This window comes from Euwallacea similis, chromosome 15, assembly GCF_039881205.1.
Source record: "Euwallacea similis isolate ESF13 chromosome 15, ESF131.1, whole genome shotgun sequence".
Lineage (NCBI taxonomy): Eukaryota > Metazoa > Arthropoda > Insecta > Coleoptera > Curculionidae > Euwallacea > Euwallacea similis.
Genome location: NC_089623.1, coordinates 2,280,938 through 2,301,743, shown reverse-complemented (window position 1 = coordinate 2,301,743; position 20,806 = coordinate 2,280,938). Strand labels below are relative to the sequence as shown.

Genomic DNA, 20,806 nt, shown 5'->3' with positions numbered 1-20,806 from the left:
ATTTTAACGGAAAATTAGGAATTTGGCCATTCGTTTTTACTGAAGAAGCGAAACGAAATAGTAAAAACCGTCCAAAAGGCAGCGTCGTTTCTAAAAATATTGAATGCGTCAATGCTGCACAATGCAAAAAATTATTTTGAAGAATGTAATACCTGCTATTAAAACCAAGTTTCCGACATTTATACAGGAAAAACAATTTATATAAAATAAACTAATATCAAGCCTTATTGGTATAATGATGATCAAGAATTTCTGAGTGAAGGATCTAGGAATGGTTGGAATATTAGATTCAGACCTCAAACACCAAATATTCCAGATTTAAATGTTTTAGATCTTGGTTTTTTTAACTCATTTCAATCGCTTGAATATGAATCATCTCCGAAAAACATTGAAGAGTTAATTGATTGCGTGCAGTTGCGTTCGATGGATTAGAAAAAGGCAAACTGGAAAACATTTTCCTAATTTTACAAGGTTGTGTGGAACGAATTAAGAGGGGAAGCAAGGAAACGGTGTGTTACAGCTTTCCAGAAGCAGCAAGAATGATAATTTGGAAAATAGTTAATGACCCAAATCAACAATAATGTTGAAGTGACATTATCGGGTTTGAGATCAAATGAATATCATTAGTTCAAGGAATAGTCACGAAGACTAAAATCAGGATTCTAACAAGAAGGTAAAACGGGAGTTATAAGTATATCCAAATCTCCATTCCAATCCATGTCCTCTACCTCTATTAAGAGAACATTAAATTAATTTATCTCAAAAATTTTTTTTAAATCGCATTTGGAAAGCTATACCGGTTTTTTGTAGGCACAGGCATAATAATTTCTTTTATCTTGAAAATGGTTACTTGAACAACAAAACACTAAGATGCCTTTTTTAATTAAGAATTGATGAAATATTTTTAAAAAATCGTATTGAAAAAGTCAGCGGCGTACCACTTTTTCATTAAAAACATCCCATTGAATGATTGCACGGACGCCACTGGTGAAGATGGAAATGTTTTGCCTACTTTAAAACATGCTCATTTATCACACTATAGCATGTGTTCATATCTTTATCCTTAATCGTTTTTCAAATAATTCAAAAATATTTTTAAAAAAATTAAAGACTACCTTGAAAATGAAGCGATTTCGAACATAACTTTATTCGATGTAAATATTTGTTTTTATGAGCTCTACATCCCCAGAAAGGTCGTCGGTGTGTTTATGAAACACCCTGTATATTGTTATCCGAATCTCAAAATAAGAAACTATATGTATGTTTCTCTTGCAAGCCGACGATTCGTATTTCCCTATAGTATACGGAATATAGTAATTTGAGTAAACAAACATTTTAGAACTAATCATAATTCATAATTGCATAGCTAATTCTAAAGGAGATACGGTTATTAACCAATTTAATGGGGCTAAGGCTGGTGAGTTTTCAGATACCTGCGAGCACCTCACTATTTTTTTTCCATGTATATGTGGCCCTTTCTTAGATGTATTATAGTATAATACTTCGTAACAAACATTAAACTAAAGTATCTTCTTTATTTATTTTCATGCTGCTTACTTGGATTGCCTTTCAACACTATTTAATTCCCTGTAGTGAGTCCTACGGAAGCAGTGCCAAGCACTAAAAGTGCCCCACCCGCATACCAACCTCCTTCTACCTCGACTCCCACTACCGCGCCAATATCTCCGGCGTATACCTCCTCTTCGACTCCGATAACATCTCCCCCGGCAATATTTCCTGCCGTTTTGGTGGGTCCCAAGCAGAAGGTGCCTCCTCCGGTGCCTCCAAGGGGAACGCCAAAAGCTAAAAGATCCGATCTGAACGGAAAAGGTGTGAAGCGTTGTTCATCGCCGCTCCGTGCTATTGATTCTCCGCTTGTTGATTTCCCTGTAGCATCTTTGATATTATTTTCGCATGCTGGAGATCTTAGAAGGGATAGCAAGGTCTCGAGCATTGAAAAAGGCTATGTTAGTAAAGTTGTTGCTAGATTTGAGACATTAGAACATTTTAAGTCTGAACACCCTAAACGGTGTTTGCGATATAAAAATTTAAGTACTTTTAGTAAGGCTCTGAGTAAATTCGAACACTATGTTTGAACTTGTGTTATAAAATGGAAAGTTAACCTGGCAACGGCTTCTTTATTTTGCAACTTATCATGGTTTGCACCTACTGTTCGTGTTTTTTGTTTTTATTATGGCGCTATTCCCATAGCCATTGTAGCAGTTGTCGCTGTAGTTCTTGCAAAGTTGCTTAGCCCACTTATAACAACTGTTATGTGGCATGGTTAACTAAGAGCATTATTATTAACAGGTCATTGAGGCGATCAGGACACTTGGACAGATATAAACTTTAATACAGTCCTCTAATTGGCAGGAAAAAACTTTCACGCGATGAAATTTTAGATCTAATTTAAAATCAACTATCTGGTGAATTACTGATTTGAGTTCTGTGGTCCTTGAAGATTTTGATATTCAGAGTTCTCTATTTACTGTTGCCAGTGACTGACCCTTTCATAGATAGCAATAGCGGTATTTCTTTAAACGGATGTTCAGTATAGGGCCAATTTATCACAACTAGTTTAAAAACTATAAGGGTGTGAAGACACTCAAGGTGAAGTTTGATGATAAACTCAGATTCCAAAATAGTGTTGCCAAATTTCATTGAATTTTCGAAACATTGAGGAAATAACGCAAAATCAAAGAAAAACATTTTTAACATTAATCGTTAATTAACCGTTGAATGAAATTCTGTATTGTACATGTTTATGTGATGTATCTAATCTGAACTAAATCAAAACTCTTTTCTTTTAGTGAAAATCATGAAACGGTTGGTCTTCATAGGAGTCACTTTTAGTGCTATTGCTATTAGAGTTAGCTCAAAAATTGCAAGATGGCCTAGTGATATTAGTCCCACGAATATTGTTTTCTATTTATTAGAGACCCTGTTTTGTCATGTGAATATAATATAAAGAGACCAACCACTGCTAGCCTTAAAGAAAAAACCGTGCCCAATCAAAACCTGCAAGGAGCGCTAAATTTAAATCATTGGTTCATGAGATATCCGGTGGTGAATATACCCTAAAATCCTTGTTTTCGTTTTAACCGTGGAGCATTGTAATTTAAGAACCTTATATAGAATTTAAATTAAATGTTCTGTAGCATAATGCTAGTTCTGATAACTTCACTGGTAGAGCTGCTAATGATTACTAGTTGCGTAGTAATTTCCTTCCTTTAAGGTTTTTTTTTTGTAAATTTCCCTCCCAGAAATGCACTAAGCTTTCATCGTTTAGCTTCTAATAATTTTCTAGAATTTGCAACGTACTGTGTATACAACACATATTTAGGCATTTAAATTATTGTTTTTGCATAAACACTTGAACCCTTGCCGCTAGTATATTTGTGACTAATTCGGGTAGATGTAAACTCATACTATTGAAACGTGTGTTTATGTGTTGTTCGACCCTGTCCTTAGTGGCTAGTCTGTAGAGCTACGCTTGTATGTACAGGTATAGCACCCAGCTGCTGCAGTACCCCACCTCCGACATATTCCGAGGGATACGATCGTAGCGATGCTGGATCCATCGTAGGGTCGGTGTCGGGCCATGCATCTTCGACGAGGGGCCCCAAGCATCATGGTGGGCACCATCATCATCATGCGAACCTCAGAAATTATAGGGACGATTCTGTTAGGTAAGTACGACATTCTGATTAATTCTAATCTGATTTAACCCAAGTTCATTAAAACAAAAGCAGTTCAATAATAAATCATTTTGACGTAATAATAGGGGTTTTGCATAATTTTTAGTGATACTGAAAGAGATATGAAAACTGTACTATCAGTTAGAGTAGAGTGTGACGAAAGTCGTCTTTCTTTACTTTGTTGTAGAAAAAATGTTTTTATTTATATATTAACAGATATCTCATATTTGTTACTCAGTCTTATTATATAATTGATGTAATTATCTATCAGAAGCATAGTTTTATTAAAGACGTTTTGTGTAAAGAGGGAGAAGCTCTGGAACAAGCAAAGGGTTGTCTCGCAGTTTCACACTGCATTCATACATTTTTTCATGTATGATTTTTGTCTATGTACGAATGGAGACACCACAAGAGAAAGACAGAGATTTAAACACATTCAACATGCTACAGCATTACTGTTACTGATTTCACAACTACATATTTTCTTGAACAATGAAATGAAGGTATCTTTTTTTACTTTCACAAAATTTCGCACCCCATTTCGAATACCAGAATTATCAATTTGTGCGCCAAAAACGAAATAAAACATTTTGCAGTATAACTGACATCAAACTGGAATCAAGAGCCGAAACCAAGTCGTCCCTTAGCGTAGAATCTTCCGGTGGCAGTTCGACGGCAGGTGGTCATTCGTCATCTGGAGGTCACTCATCTCGGACTGGTCTAACTTGGACGCCACCCACTTCGGTTGAGGGATCTACGCCCACCTGGACCGAAGGTACACCTTCATTTACCGAATCGTCAAGTAGCGGGGATATGGGTGAGTGCCGGTAGCTTTCAGGCCATTGCTTTGAACGGGGCTTGTCTTTGATGTTCTTGTCAAATGTGCAATAATCGAAAGTCGGTTGAAGTGTTCTTTTTTTAATATAGATACTGATGTATTTTAATGGTTGATACATACGATATCCAATAGATATGAACGATTCCGTGGCACGCAATATTTAATTTTGATATTAAAATTTTAAAATGACCGTAGGTCTGACCAATACCTGGGATCTGTTGCAACGTTTCTATGGAATTTAGCCTGCAATTAAAGTTGACATCCCGAATAAACTATTAAACTCATTTTACCGATATTACATTATCTAGAATAGTAATATCTGTTAGCCAAAGTTCTTTCAGTTGGAAATCATCTTGTATTTAATTCCCATGAAGAATATTTAATAAAAGAATCAACCATATTCGATATTGCTATCATTTTACTGTTTGTTGTATTTATGCTTTAGTTATTGGCAATCTGCAGCATTTTAGGACACGTATTCGTAAGGCTTCTTCGTATTTAATGTTTACTGCAAAGTTGAGTTCTAGCCTAACTTGCATAATTTAAAATTATAAATATTACTTATAGGCTGTCCGACCACACCATTAAGACCTGGATCAACTTCCTCTTCTGGAAAACATCACAAAAAAGCAGTGGATCACGAAATTAATTGTCTTACTACCGAAATGGTAAGTCCGAAGCATTAAGTCAGGTGTGTAATAATTCAAAAAATGTTTAAACCATTTACATAATTGAATTAAATGTGTTTCAGGATGTCTAAAATGTGATTTTTCAGTAACTTTTTTTTTTAATTTCACTTTGAATCGTATGTGGTTTAATCAACATAAAAAGCGCACCATCACATGTTTTGTAATTTTTTCCACCAATCATTTGTTATTACACTTTGATTGGTTTCGATTATTATTTTTTCGCTGAAACGATTAATTCGGTTCAGGTAAAGCAATTAATTTATCAATTACATGACAAAGTTTCCACTATCAGTTTTTTTCGTTTTTAAAAGAACAGAAGGATAAATTCACCTTCACAAACGCTTTTTTACTACAGTGCATGTTTAATTGACCATGCGGATATTCCGCTATTTTTATAGCTTTTGAAGGTCGGTGTACACAGTATAAGATTCATGGTGTTGTTTTTTAATGCATGCTTTTTTGTCTTAGCCGTCTTTGCATCTTTTGCGTAGAAAGTTATTTTTAACATTTTTTACCAATCTTCTAAAGTAAAATTTTTGCATCGATATTAAGTTGGCTGTGCTTTATACAGAAAATGAGAGAAAAAGTCAAATCCCTTATTTTCGTGGCATTTTATTTATCGTTTGAAAATACGTTGATATGAGTCTGTAATGATTTGCATTCAATGTAAAAGTTAAGCAGAGCTCTAACTCAAACGTAAATTTAAAATGGTACTGTCGTTTGTCAATACCATTTTAGAGATTGAGTGTAAAGTCCTATCCAGGAAAGTCTAATGTTGGAGTTATAAAGAATTGTAACATTTTAATTTGGTACCCGTATTTAATTGTATCTGTGTCAATTAATTACCCATTTTATCAAACTGAAATGAATCAAATTATTGGAAATAATACTGCCTAGGTTAGAATTTAATTGTTTATGGTATAATTCTATCATTTTTCTCATCCAGTGCTAGTTCTAAGCTACAGCTACATATGTATATACATATATACAGTCGTGGTCATATAAATACCTCACTTTTCGTTTTTACAATAAAAAAGCTAAATGATAATGTTAAATAAAAAAATCAACTTTTTATTTATCGATTTGTGTTCATAGAATGTGCTATTAGTTCAAAGCAAAAAATTAATTCTAAATTTATATTTTGGTAAGTTTTTGGTACTGATTATATAAATAGCACATTTAAATGCTTTGCGCTTAATTATTTTTTTCTACCAAATAATTTTATTAAAATGCGTTAGAGTGAATTCTATATTAATATATGACATTTTTTCAAAAAATAGTGAGCCGGAAGAATATTGTTGTTAAAAAAATGAATGTTAATACGGTAGACTCGTGATAGTGTGAATACAAAAAATGTTTAGATTAGTATTGATTTTGCTGCCAACATCAGAGCAAAAAGCAGCAATGTAAATAAATGAGAAAAAAACGAAAACACTATAATGCTACGCGTTAAAACCGAAATTCTTTACATGTTTTACTTGCACTGGTCAATTTATTTAGTTTCCGAAATCATTTCATTTCGTTTCGAGGCTGCAGCCAATGTTGACGGCTCAGTCTTGGACCCACTAAAAATAATAAACAAACATCAGCAAATTCAGATCATCATATTTATCAATGACATACCTAAGTTATGCTGTAATGGGGAAATGTACAATAATTTATAAATAAGTAAAAAATGAATCGAAACTAATTTAATCCATCACTAGAACTTTAGTAACATTAGTAAAAATTCTGAAACGGTGGTAGATCTGGATTGACTCTGTCCATTTTGTTGTTGGTCTCTCAACCTCTTTCATTGATCTTTGTCGGACTCATATTAAAATATATACGGTCTTTCTCCCACTTGCACAATTCTTATGTTCTGACTTGAACTGATGATACCTGTATACAGGGTCATTCAACGGAAACTTTTCGTCGGATGACCCTGTAGATCTCTGTATTTGGTATCTACATAGAATGCAAGTTAGTTATAGAATTGTACCATTCCTTAAGGAAAGTTGATGCATTTTGTTAATAGAATTTCTCTTGGTATTAACCAAATATTACTCGACGCGACGACACAAAGTCTAAAGAAAGTGTTCAGAGTTTTTTTACTGCACGTTGTGTTTTAGTGTTAAGTGATTATTTGAGATTTACTAATAAAAATACCACCTACTGAGCGGCTTGGCTTATCTCTCATAATCAAATATTAGAAGCTTTATTAATAGCTCTTCATAACTAAAATATAAACATCTTGCAATGTCCGCTGGTGTTCAAAAAAATTCAAACCCATTTTTCTTTTGCACGTATAATTAAAAAATAATAGATTTCTTCATAATTTATCTGTAGACTGTTGTACGGATATTTTACCTTATTTTCTTAAGTCTCCGCTGTACAACGGTGCGATACTTTAAATCTAGTTAAATTGTCACATTAAAAATATGTCTTAATTATTCGCCTCCTAGTTTGGCGCAAAAACAACAGAAGCATTTTGAAGTTCTAATTATAGAAATTCTGCAACGGGCATCCATCAATTGATACTGGGTGGTCTACGTAAGATGGTCCACTACCTTATTTGAAAAACTGTAAGGTTTAATATAAAAATTATTCGGTTTTTCATGAATTTTTATTTTTTAATATTTTCAAAGTTACAGAGTGGTCCAGAAAAACCGTGGCGCGACAAAAATACATTTCTTTAAATGAAATACTCTATTTTTTGTTACGGCTATTAATTCTTCTTTTAGCCATACGTATTTTTTATTACAAAATATGGAAATTTTTTAGAAGTTTTTCAGTTTTAATTTTAATTAAAGATCAAAGGTAAAATACGCTTTTTAAAATTCTAAATAAATTCACATAGTATTAATTGAATCATTTGAAAACTTGTCCAGTTAGAAATAAGTGATCGTTCTACTAGTGTATTTTTTCAAGTAATTTTATACAGGATGTGAAAAAAGTATCCAAACTTTTCGTATTTCAAGTGCCTCAAATACGATTTTTTTAATGGTTCACACTGTATATTTTTTTGAAAATAAATTCTTTTATTCATTTTCGAATCATATACAGGGCTCGCCTTTGGGAACTGACACAATCCGTATATAAAAAATTACAAGTTTAACGTATTTTTAGTTTTGTGGAAAAACCTGACATTGTAAAAATATTTTCAACCTGATATGATTTTCGGTCAAACCAGAAACTGCCTCCTCCTTAATTTTTTCAAATGGAACATGGAAGTTTTTCTTAATGTAAATGGGTTTTTTGTCGAAAATAAACATAAGTTTGATAATAAAATATAGTACCGCTTTTTTTATCTATTTTGATTTTTATGATTTTTCCGTCCGCTTGTTGACTTGTGTGTTGAGCTTTACTGAAACTCAATTATCTACAAAACTATTTAACATAAATTAATGAAATAAATTTATGGAACATTCAAAATTTTTATAAATAATTAAAGAATTAAGAAAAACATTTGAAAAAAAATTTAAAATTTTTGATTTTTTTAAGTTTTTCAAATGGCACTCTACAATTATTTGTGTACCACGAGATTGTTAGAAAAAAACGAACAAATACGATGTATATCATAAGTATTAAAAATGAATATCTTATGAGTAAATTGAAAAAACTATAAACTACTTTATGGTGCATAGGTAATAGATACATCAGCGCACCTTTACACGATCAACATGCTCAATATTTATTTTGATTGTTTGTTTTGTTTTTTTTACAATGTCAGGTTTTTTCGGAAGGCCAATTCTTTTTGTGGTGATGCAGAAGGTGGTCTTTTACCTGAGGTCACCTATCCATTTACTAAACCACGTTCAACGTCGCTCTACTTCGGTGATTGGACGAGAACGAACTTAATTCAAAAGAACTTTGAATTAACGACTAGTACATTATACCTTAAGGGATAAGTATGTCCAGAATATACAAGAAGTACAAGTATTTGCATCCCTCAACATGTTGGACCTGTATAGTGGTGCCCCATAAGCCATGCGTAAGACACGGTGAACAGCGTTATGTCCAATCGCCATTTGAATGTGTATTCATGGAAGTACGTTGGACAGTTCACCATCCGAGCTCTTGCCTTTTACATAAACATTTGCTGAACTAATACGTATATATGTGTGATACGAGTTTTTGAGTTAAGCCAGTGGATTATCTTATGTGGACAACCCTATAAAGCTTATTACAACGGGGGTTTAGTATTATGGCCTTATTATTTGTAACCTTAGACCAAATTGTTCATCTATCATCAGCTTAAGCCGAATCATAGTTTAAGCTTAGCTCGGCTAAACCCGACCCTTGTATACATATTTTAAATACTCATAAGAAATTGATTAATGTCAATGTTGGTATTGTAACAGCAATGCATGTTTCGTGGACGCCAAAATTTACGAGAGTCAGGTTTTGAACAGGTACACTGACACAGCCACTCAAGTGTCAAGTAAGCCTATTGAAATTTCTTTATTTGGATTCAATCAGGAACAGTTGAAGCAACGCGTTGACGTGGATTACGACTGACGATAACAGGATCGGTATAAATTCCGGAAATGTGGTGTAATAGCAAACTGATTGCTTATCGTACATCATCTGAGTGTTCATCATTTCATGTTAGAGTAAGCAAGAATGTTACGTTATTGTTATGGATTGATAATTAATACCATTTTTGTATAATTTCATATTTGTTTATTGTGAATTTCAGAACCTTTTGAGCTACCAAACTATAAAATTGTAACTTTTTACGAACTATTTAATATATCAATATTTTAGTATTTGTTTAGAACGATATTTATAAATACTCATTGCTTTAATTAAGTACGTTTAAATATGAAGAAACGATCAAACAAAAGTTAATTGTTGTGTTTTTATGAGATGTACAGATTCGGTACACAATAAGACAGAAATGAAAGTTCGTCTTCCATCATTTGTATTTGTATTTAACTAACATCAACATGCAGGCCTCACCAGTTCAAGGCAGAGCATAAGAGTTGTGCAAGTGGGAGAAGGACCGCACAAGGTTTAGTATGCTTCTAACAAAGACCAACGAAGTGGGTGGAGTCAGTCCGGTGGGCGTCTCCATTTCGGTGTTTAGATTGGTATCGATTTCGTTACTAATATCAGACTTAAAAAAAATCAATGTAAATAAATGAGAAAAAAATGAAAACACAACAATTTTGCGCTTTAAAATCGAAATTCCTTACATGTTTTACCTGCCCTGGTTGATTTACTTATTTTCCGATATTATTTTAAACGATAAACGAATGGTTTTGTTCTGTTTATCAATTGGCCTCGAGTCTACAGCCAGTGTCGCCGGATCAATCTTGGCCCACCAAAAGATCATAAACAAATATCAGCGAATTCAGATCACTATATTTACCAATGACGTACCTAAGTTACGTTATAATGGGGAAATGTACAATAATTTATAAATAAATAAAAAATCGAAACTAATTTAATCCATCACTACAACTTATCTCAGTAAAAATTCTGAAACGGTGATAGATCTAGCTACTGAATCTGGACTGACTCTGGCTACTTTGTTACTGGTCTTTGTCGGAGGCATATTGACCTTATGCAGTCCTTCTTCCACTTGTACAATTGCTGTGTTTGAACTTGAACTGGTGATACCTGTATAACGTGAGGACCAAAAGTCCATCGCACCGTTTCTTAACTTATGACTCGTTGAATAAAAATTAGAACACATAAGACTGCAGTTGCTTGTCTGTGAGATGTTAATAACAGCTCTAACTGTGAAATTAATAGCTGTAACAGCTGTTAAGCTAACCTTACTGTATGAGGATTTTACAAGCAACAAGAAAGTTTGTGATCAAACCGTAGGCGCAATTAGTAATTTAGTCGCGAAAAGTAACATGCTTGGTTTCAGTACTTTTCTATGGTTTTTTTATACAGTTTCATAACACCATCGCAATTACAATTGTACGTGCTATTTGGTCATAAACCTCTTGAAGTCTTAATAATTATGCCAATTTAGATAGAAGTAACATTTGTTTGTGTGCAAATAACAAGATTTTTGGTCCTCACCATAGAGTTTGTCAGCTTTTTGTGTGCTTGTTAAAACATTTAGTTAACTCTAAAGAAGTTGTAATGATTTTTTTCTGGTATAAAAAGTTGTTTTAGATGCTATTCTCCAAAACAGTAATTACACCTGTCCAAAACTAAATTACTGCAAAAAATAATAAATAAATAATTCTATAGTTCCTCACACTTCTGAAGATATCTGGAAACTACTCATTGCACAAAGGTGAAAATAAGATGTGTAATCAAGACACTTTCTGAGGAATTAAAATCTGTTGTTAATCTAATTTTAACCACTGGTAGTTCTATTTATTTAAAACGGAAAGTTTCTGGAAACGTTGGTATGAAGTTAATCTAAAATTTAAGAACGTTAAAAATTATATATGGGCTGTTTTATACATCCTTAACTTGGACACATATGTGAGTAGTACAAACACGTAATTGCTTATTTAAACAAACTTTGACGAAATTGAAACCAGAAATTTGCTTTTTTTTTAATTATGAGATTAAAATTATAAATATTATCATTATTAAACTTTTAAAAAATCTTTCTAAAATTTTGTGCAATCCTACTTTTACTGTAGAATGAAAGTATGAACTTCAGGGTTATAAATTCCAATTAATTTTAATTTAATTGCCACGTATAAAATGTATGAAGGTTATAGGAAATAGTTTGTTGCTTTAATTTTTTTCTGTTCCATCAAATCTTTAGTCTGGAATAAGTAAAGAGTAAATGCCTTTCACTATCAACTAATTTTACATAATTGTGTCCCTAGTGAAGTTACATCGGCGTGGCCCAAAGGACAATTTATGCTTTCATTACATAAAAATAGTCTCCTGCAGCGTATTCTCATTCACATTAATTGCTATTTTATTTTTTTATTTTTGTTATAGTTATTGATTATATTGTGTTTTATTATTGTTTTAGTATGAAAGCCGTACAATTCTCATTCTAAGAAGACATTAAAATCCAGTTTCCCTAATGTCTATCTTTCAAGTCAAGGAGTTTTCTATTTTTGTTTCATTCAGATATAACCACATAAAAAACTAAATAAAATGGAATAGCAGCTTCAAAAACAAATATTGTATTCAACAAGCACCCTAAGTTCTTAATAGATCCATTGAAAAACATAAGATAGTATTTAGCAGATTTGTAGGAAATTGTAATAGTTCATTCCATTGTAACATCAATTTTGTTAGGAATTGTATCTCCTCAAAAAGTGTGAACATTCCATATCATAGCGACACGAGTTACTGTAAAGCCTAAATAAATGTATAATACGTGTATATCCTGTTATTATGCCACTCGGACATGTTTAGGAAGCTGTCTCTCACTGTAAACTACGTACAACTGCAAACCTTTTTTTGTACATAAATAAGCTTTTGAGCAGTCGCATCCCTAACAGTTTCGAGTGGTGTACTGTTGATGTTATGTAATAAGATGTAATCTCGTATTCCAATGTACTAGTGTGATTCCTTTGAATAAATTAGTTGTAGATCGTATATCAAATATCTGTTGTGAGAAATTACTTTATTGTTGTTAAAACGAAACCCTCGAAATTTGGCATTTTTAAAGATATTTGATATCCGTTACTTTAGTAGTGTAATAGATTGTCTACGCTCTTAATGTAAATGTGGCAATAATTCGATAGACTTAGGTCTGGTTTATGAGATTTTAATTTAAATTTATTTTTCTATACTTACTCGGTGTCAATGAAGTTTTCTTCGAAATGCCACGAAAGATTAATAACATTTCATTGGCATTACTTGATTTATAAGCCGCAAAACTATCAATTTAATATTGTTCAATAGTATACGTTTTAACCCAGTTAAAATGACTGAAGTTTCTTCTTTAAAGTACTATTTTAAACTTAGATTTCTAAACTTAAAATAGCACCCAAAGTACTAACAAAAACGTTTATTTAACTAATAACTATTGTATGCATATGTGAATTTATCACAATAATGGATTTTTATTTAAAAACATTATGTGACTAAATTGGGAGAATGTGATAAACGAGGAAATTATTTGTTTGTAGTATTACTATGAGATAACAAAAGTTTACTTGTAAGTACGTAATACAAACTTTACTGTTAAATATAACACTGTGAATATGCTTAATTTCTATAGTGTTACGATTGACAGAAAAAATTAGAGATTTTGATAACAGAGATTGACTTTTAACTGATAGAGCAAACGACCATATACATTAAACGCCGCCACTTCATTCCACAAATTATTAATGATATTTGTTGATTAACGTGAGACTTTCAATAAAGTTTTATGGTTATGGAATTGGGAAAAAATTTTAAAAGACGTAATAAATGCCAATGTTAAATGTACAAGTGCTGAAAAGCTAAATGGTTTGGTTCTGATTGATAGGAGCAAATGATACGTACGAGAGATTTTTTTGTCAGACATGTTTTCGATAAATTAATTGTTATGTATATAATGGAGAAATATTACAAATTTTTAAGTCATTATTGTGCTTAATCGGCTTTCGAAATATAAATATTGCAGCGCAAATGATTTTTTCATTTTCCTCCTCCAGTAAGTTAAATATTTTTTTGCCCCATGAAAAACTATGTTTGATTCAAATTTGTAATTTTCATTTAATGTGACTATAAATTTACTGCGCTGATACCTGAATTATCAGATCTTTGTTAACACCTTTATCTTATATTTTGATGTTGCATTTTCGTCGATGTTTGCTCATTTATTTTCAATGGTAATATTATATGCCAGCGCAGATTATAAGTAATAAATACAAAGACGACAAAAAAGCATGCCTAGGGACAATTTGAAAGTTTTTATGAATAACTCTTCCAGCTACTAACAAGCCAAATATTCTAGACCCACCTCTGAATATTATGCATCCGTAACATACCTCTGGAAGCAAACTACGAGAGTGATTCATATCAGTGAATCAGGGCTATCGAAGTGACGTACCTGGGAATCATTACCGTTTAATTTATGTTACCTAGTCCAAAGAAAAAAAAATTATATACCTACTTCTAGAAAATAAGCGATATGCAGTGCATATTTGCATTTAACGTAGGTAGTAGTACGATAAAATAGTAAAATGTCTTTAATTTCAAAGGAACTTGAAAATTTGAAAACTTGCAACTTTGCAACATACACATTTAAAACATGAAATTCCTCTGGAGATTTAGAAGTGTCTGGATGAATAAAAGAGATGGTGTTTGCGTTTTCCTGTAAAAATGATTTATTAGTAGTATATTATACATCAAAGGTGAAATGCATCATTATAATCCGAAAGTTAAGTTTAAATCACGAGACGCGCAGCGCCCAGGGATTTAAGCCGTGAAGGTCATAAACAGTTTACTACCGTGGTATATTTACGGTTTTTCCTACTACTAGGTGTGATTTTTTTTAAAAAAATTATCTAAATTATAATAAATTAAGTGCGTAACACAAAAAATCAGCACGTCTTGAATCTTAACATCAACGACGACGTTTCATTTGACATTCGTTTCCATGACAATCATTTTTATTAACTCGCTAGGTAAATAATGAACCATACAAGTGTCATTATTAACCTGTTCTACAAATAAGGCGGGAAAATAACACAGTAATTCAACACACCCAATAATGGGGTTTTTTAAAGCTAATAGTGGGAAAAAATCATACTATTCTAATTATTTCAAATTTCATACTATTATTAGTTAAGTAGGCAATCTTCATTCTGTTATTGATGTTCTATTGTCAAATGCAATTTAAATTATAATTCATTATAAATTATTGCGAAATAGCACTAGAAAATTGTACCTGTTCATTATATCTTACGGATATACTTGAAAATAGGTACATTTTTACTGTTAAACGTAAGGAACACACTTATTAATGAATTAATAATTATTTGTTCGATATAAAAAATATGACTTTTGCAAGAAATTGAGAAATAACAATTGTCACTAGTCACTGCAACTAATTACCAAGACGTTAAAATGAATTAGTTTGCTTTGTGCTTTGATGAAGCAAACTTCTGCTGATAGCAGTTCAATTCAGCTTTAAATAAACTCAGAAAAGAAAGTTTATAGAATTGAGTTAATACAAAATCCAATATTAAGTTGCAATTGACTCAAAAAATGCACGTATTAAAGTTGGCAGGGCTAATTTTCTAGCTTTCATCACTATTCATTAAGGTTATTGTGCCGCTTCCGCTCAAATTGAGCCACAGCAAGCGGTTGGGCTTCTTGAACTTCACTTTTACTACTTGATTGAAACATAATATTGGAAGCAATTTATTAGTATTTTTTTAGATCTAACTTGAGAAGAGATTATTTTATATTGTAATATTATTGGTTATTAAAATTAATTTAACTAAAAATTAAATGTAATTTTCATATTTATTTAAATATAGGTATTTTTATTTATTTGGTTTTTTGTTTGTTACTTATTTCGAGGTAGGCTACCTGTCCTTTCCTGGCTACACACAAATTACAGGAAAGGATGCACAAGTGACTTCATATCGATTGTTAGCCCTTTGGTAAACGAGGTGCAAATTAAGCCAATTTGCTGTTTTTGTTTGTAATCCTACAATATACTTAAGTTCACTGGAGATATCCAATTCTTGAACAATTTTTAAATACGTCAAATTTCCGATATTGCCTAGGAAAAGTAACATGACGACATACGTAAGGACCTAACGACTGCGGGCATGAAAATTCCAGCATGGTGTAATTCAGAACACCTACATTAAGATGGTTGAACTACAAGGGTGTTTCTTCATAGGTCAAAGTCTCCTATATGTCTTTTAGAATTCGAAATGTATTAAAAAGTTAAAGAAAGGACTTAGAGAATAGTAGTGTATTTAAAATCAAAGCAAAATATAAAAGGTGACTAAAAAGCTTTGCAATCACCTCGTAGGTCTTGCTATAATTTTAAAATATAATCTTCATTATTCTCCACTTTTCCCTATCTCTAATGTTAAAAAAGATAAAAACGGTCCTGCTTAGGTGCAACACCCTGTATATGTATACATAATACAGATTGGTGAATATGATGAAGTATCTGTAGGTAAAGCAACTTCATTTAGAAATACTTTGAAAGTCGTACAAAATGCATCAACATGAACGGAATCGCAACCTTCACATAGATTGAATGATTTATCAAGTATTTTTTGAGCGAATTGATGCGCAAATCCTGGAGATATTAATCAATGAAGTTTGAATGATGCAAAAACGCAGGTACTATTTATCTTAGTATTTGTCAAATTTGATAACTGTTACTTTCTTATTCTTGCAGGAAGAAAAACGTCTACATATTATGGCAAGCCGAGATGTTTAATAAGCTAAAATATATAACGAATTGATGTTACAAAAAAGGACAAAAGAGTCTTTAAAAATGTATTATCACCAAAACTGCTTGCTTATTGCTTATCGAAGCTCCATTGGTGTGAACTCACAAGTCGCAGATGTCTGACGTAGATACACCACTTCAAATGCAATCGATTCAAGACAGGCATCTTTGTATAAAAACCTATTTAATTGATCGATGATTGGATTCCACTAATAAAGATTCTATCTTGAATGTCACACTATCAGTAATATTCAATTGGTGAGTCCAGTAGGCAGCAAGAAACATGGCTTCACTCTTACTTGTCGAATGGGCAATATTTTCGAGAACACATTGTTTGACCTGCAATAACATTTATAGAAAGTCGTAACGTGCGATCATTAAAAAAACCTCGCAGTTAGCAGCGAATCAGAAATATGGGTCATTAAATAAGCCATTTACTATCTATTGTCAAACATTAACAACATAGATGAGTAGACAAACATAGACAATAGATGAATTTATCGATGAGGTGTTTCTGATACTTCAACGCCTATTTTACGTTTTTTTATTGATATATTTTGTTATAATTGTATTGAAAGAATTATTTGTATAAATAAATACAGATAAGACTGCCAAAACGCCTGATACAGGCATGCTTATTGCGAATTGTCATTTATTTGGTTTTTTTCCTTTCTTTTTGCCACCTGATCTTTCCAATCGACAAGAATTTTAAGAATTTACACAATAACAATAGAAAAAACCTTAATATATATGAGGTACCTCGAAAAAGAAAGGTGTATCCTGAGAGTTCGCAAGATTCCGAATCGGATAGAATCTCCCAGGAGAGAGACTATGAGACCAAAGAGAGCTTTTTTTTATCTATGAGACCAAAGATAAAAAAAGATTGGAAGTTCAAATCTGACCCCGCTATATCAACACAACAAAACCAACAACCAGTATGAAATAGACCGGACCGGGATCTCAGTGAATACACCCAACCAAGGTACTTCGGCACCAACGATAGCAACAATAGCAGGTATGGTACCAAAATATTGGCACACATTCATTATATTCGCCTCAACCACAACCTCTAGAGTCCAATTTACCCTTAAATGGGAGGAATTTAATAAAGACAACAGGGATGCTATAATATTATTAAATAAGAAAATAATTTCTGAGTAAAAATCAACCATGAGATTAAAACCTTCCAAATCCTTCAAACTGTATGGCAAAAAAATGAAAATTGGTACAGGTGGGTTTTAGGTTATTCTATTTGAGAATTTGTTTTGTTTTTATCCTAAGCAAGCCCTAATAGTACTTTTTGGAATTTGATCACATAAAAATGCACACAGTTAACTATAAGTATAAATAAAGAGTTATCATATCAACTAAACAAATGTGCACTTTCAATATCTAGTTAAAAAAACGTCAAAATGAGTCAAGAAATAAAGGTTTTACAAGGGCGGTAAGTCCTTAACCTGGACACACTGTATATGTTTTTGTAATTTTGTCATTTTGTTCATAAATTATAAACTTACCTTAAATTCCTTTTCATAAGCTTTACAAATAAACTGGAATATCTCAAAGATTTTGGCAGATTTTAGTGAGAAAAACACAGGTTCTGATATATTTGGCAATCTTGAGAAAGCTTCTACTTGGCTGCTCAAAAGTTGGAATATTGCATAATTCTTTTTTAAACCAGAAACCACAATATCTAGTTGATTGGTGTATTCCTCTAATTCTGATGTATAAAGTCTTGGTTCATTGGCCTTTAATGTTGAAATTTGTTTGAGTATTGAACAACCTTTTATATGAAGTGAGTTCCAGCTTTGTATATTATTGTATAAATCAGCAATGATATCTCGGCATACTCTTGGTGGTCCAGTTAGGTTCCTTTGAGGTGATTCTGCAGCAGGGCTCTTATGCACTAAACCGTTAGGTATTTTTTACTAAGTGCATATACAATACTTTCATTTCAAAAGTAGCCACCTTTATTATTTCTAATAATAATGAAAATTATGTTACAACTACAAATAAATCATTACAAATGCTTAAGATCGGGGTGATGTGGATTCAAACTCTCGGCTAATCCAACTTAAAAATACTTTATGACATACCCCACTCCTAGTTTCTTACAAATTAATTTAAGGGTCTTGAGGATAATGACTTGTGTGAGATAGAATTCATGTCACAGGCTACATCAACTTTTGCAACTACACCTAATCTCATTTGAGGAGTTGGAGATCTTAACAAATATACTCCAAATCACCTACATCCTTCAACTCCAAAACCAAGAAAATGTAGTTTTGCCAGCAACAAATTATCATTAATAAGGTTGAATGCCTGTAATTCAATAAAGTCAAACATGCTATATTAGAGCTAGCAACAGTCACATTTAGAAGAACTGTCCAGGTACTAAAATTGACTCTAAAGCTGGAGTGTGCAGGTGGGAATCGTGACATACTAAATATGTATTTGGAAGTCATTTTGAATATTATTTTATCAGAAATGTTAAAGTAGTGCTGTTAAATAGTGAATGACACACTATTCTTTCTCATAGTAAAAAACATACAGGCAAAATCCTGTAATTGTAAAGATTTACTGAGTAAGTTTTGCAGGTGAAGAACAGCAAAACTGCATATCTTGTTTTTGAAGTGGCCAAAGTTTCAACTTTATTCTCTTTTTCATTTCAAGGCTCTCCTATCAAAAATATTACAAAACCAAACAGACAAGGGTGATACCTCCATTAGGTACCGTCTAGTCCGCCCAGTATCGCCTTTCAGCATGTCCTTTAGTGAGGAGGTTACATGGTTCTGGTTTCAATAATGGTGCAGCGAAATAATACAGGTGACAACTCTTGAAATTAAAATACTATATATTGGATGTTTAAGACAATACTTACAGACTATTGGCGATAAGCTACAGGTAGTTTTTAAAGGAGTGTTTGAGGAGGCTTTTTTGCTCATGTTTAAAAATAAAGCTTAATTTAAAACAAAACATTCAACATAACCTCAACAACCTACTGACAGTAACAATATGACAGTTAGGAAATTCTGACTTTGTTAGGGAGAATGGTAAAAGAGTTTTCCATTTTCCCTTGCTCTGTGAGTTCGAACATTGAGTTCGTTCAGAATTTAATTGTTCCAAGAACCGCGAGTTATTTTCGTACCGCTTAACCTAATTTAAATGGAGAACGGCTCTCTCTGGTAAGTAATAGAGATAACTTGAACAACAGTAATGGAACAATAATAGAAAGACAGTGTTGCATATTATAACTCACAAGGGCATTGAAAAAGGTGTAACTATGGTAACGATGAATATTGCAACGCGCCTATAGATTATTTCCATACTCATACCAGAATATCATTGTGGGAACTGAAATATATTCATTAGGCCAGGTTAGGATGATGTAGAAGTAGTAAAAGATAGACGTAGAAGACGTAGCCGACGTAAAAGAACTATCCGCAGCAACGTTTACTAGCAGTCTTCTAAATTTTCTTTTTCATTGCTAGAAATATAATAATACAGCAAGCTTTGGATAAATTTATACATACTGGAACTCAATTTACTCCATTGGTAATGAGGATTTTATAAGTATTTTATTCACGTTTTACCGGAATAGTTTGTATACTATTCGCGAGAAAATTCCCGATGTACATCGCAAAGTACCCGGCAAGCAATGTACAAAACTGCAAACGTGATAAGATCAAATTTAGGCTAAAAATGTTAAAATTGGCGAGCTAATAAAAACCATATGAAGTTTTCATCTTACTTTATAAGTAACACAAATATGGCAAATAATTATTTCAATTAAACTAGTAAATATTAGTTAAATTCAAGATTTATTATACCCAAGTTGGTGACACCACATCTTAATTTACGACGTTGCCGTTAATATTTTATGGTTTAATGTTGCGCATTGGAGTGTTGTGTTTTTCGGCGATTTTAAGTTACAACTCCAGATCCTTTTTTCAGTATTATTGTAAAAATGGTTCATTTAACAATAAAAAGGGTATGTTAAGTCAAATGTAGTATGTATCGACGTATTATCCGCCCTGGTGTTACGCCTATGTATGTTGTGATCGGGGGACATGGCGTTTGGCGGCAACTGGGGTTTCCCAACCGTTGCTTGCAGTTCAGGGAGGTTTATGATCGGAATTCCCAACCATTTGTACCCGCTATCCCCAGATGTAGCTGCCTCGAGATCAGGAGTTTCGATGGTGACCTTTGTCGGACCCAGAACTTAGGTTTAATTAACACACCG

The 20,806-nt window shown here is 32.5% G+C and overlaps 2 protein-coding genes across 2 annotated transcripts in view; one reads left to right on the top strand and one right to left on the bottom strand.

Annotated features, from left to right (window-relative positions):
- The window catches only part of PIP5K59B (Phosphatidylinositol 4-phosphate 5-kinase 59B), a 35,839-nt gene extending 19,387 nt beyond the window's left edge, over positions 1-16,452 (top strand). Inside the window, exons 13-18 of the mRNA XM_066397563.1 lie at positions 1,367-1,417; positions 1,594-1,830; positions 3,506-3,689; positions 4,295-4,515; positions 5,104-5,204; positions 16,390-16,452. Of these exons, the coding sequence (XP_066253660.1) occupies positions 1,367-1,417; positions 1,594-1,830; positions 3,506-3,689; positions 4,295-4,515; positions 5,104-5,204; positions 16,390-16,434 (839 nt within the window). The 3' untranslated portion in view covers positions 16,435-16,452. The remainder of the gene's footprint in view (positions 1-1,366; positions 1,418-1,593; positions 1,831-3,505; positions 3,690-4,294; positions 4,516-5,103; positions 5,205-16,389) is intronic.
- A 263-nt stretch (positions 16,453-16,715) lies between these two features.
- Positions 16,716-19,577, bottom strand: LOC136413822 (cyclin-dependent kinase 2-interacting protein). The gene is made up of 3 exons (XM_066397547.1): positions 19,445-19,577; positions 18,081-18,469; positions 16,716-16,902 (listed from the first exon to the last, which is right to left on the bottom strand). Exons 1-3 carry the CDS (start codon positions 19,506-19,508, stop codon positions 16,744-16,746), a joined length of 612 nt encoding a protein of 203 aa, XP_066253644.1. The 5' UTR covers positions 19,509-19,577; the 3' UTR covers positions 16,716-16,743.
- Positions 19,578-20,806: the final 1,229 nt, after the last annotated feature.

Coding starts and splice junctions, on each gene's coding strand:
- LOC136413822 (XM_066397547.1), bottom strand. CDS start 19,508: ATGAGCAAAAAAGCCTCCTCAAACACTCCTTTAAAAACTACCTGTAGC. Junction 18,470..19,444: donor TAGCTTATCGCCAATAGTCT/GTAAGTATTGTC, acceptor CTAACGGTTTAG/TGCATAAGAGCCCTGCTGCA. Junction 16,903..18,080: donor CTTATGAAAAGGAATTTAAG/GTAAGTTTATAA, acceptor ATGTTATTGCAG/GTCAAACAATGTGTTCTCGA.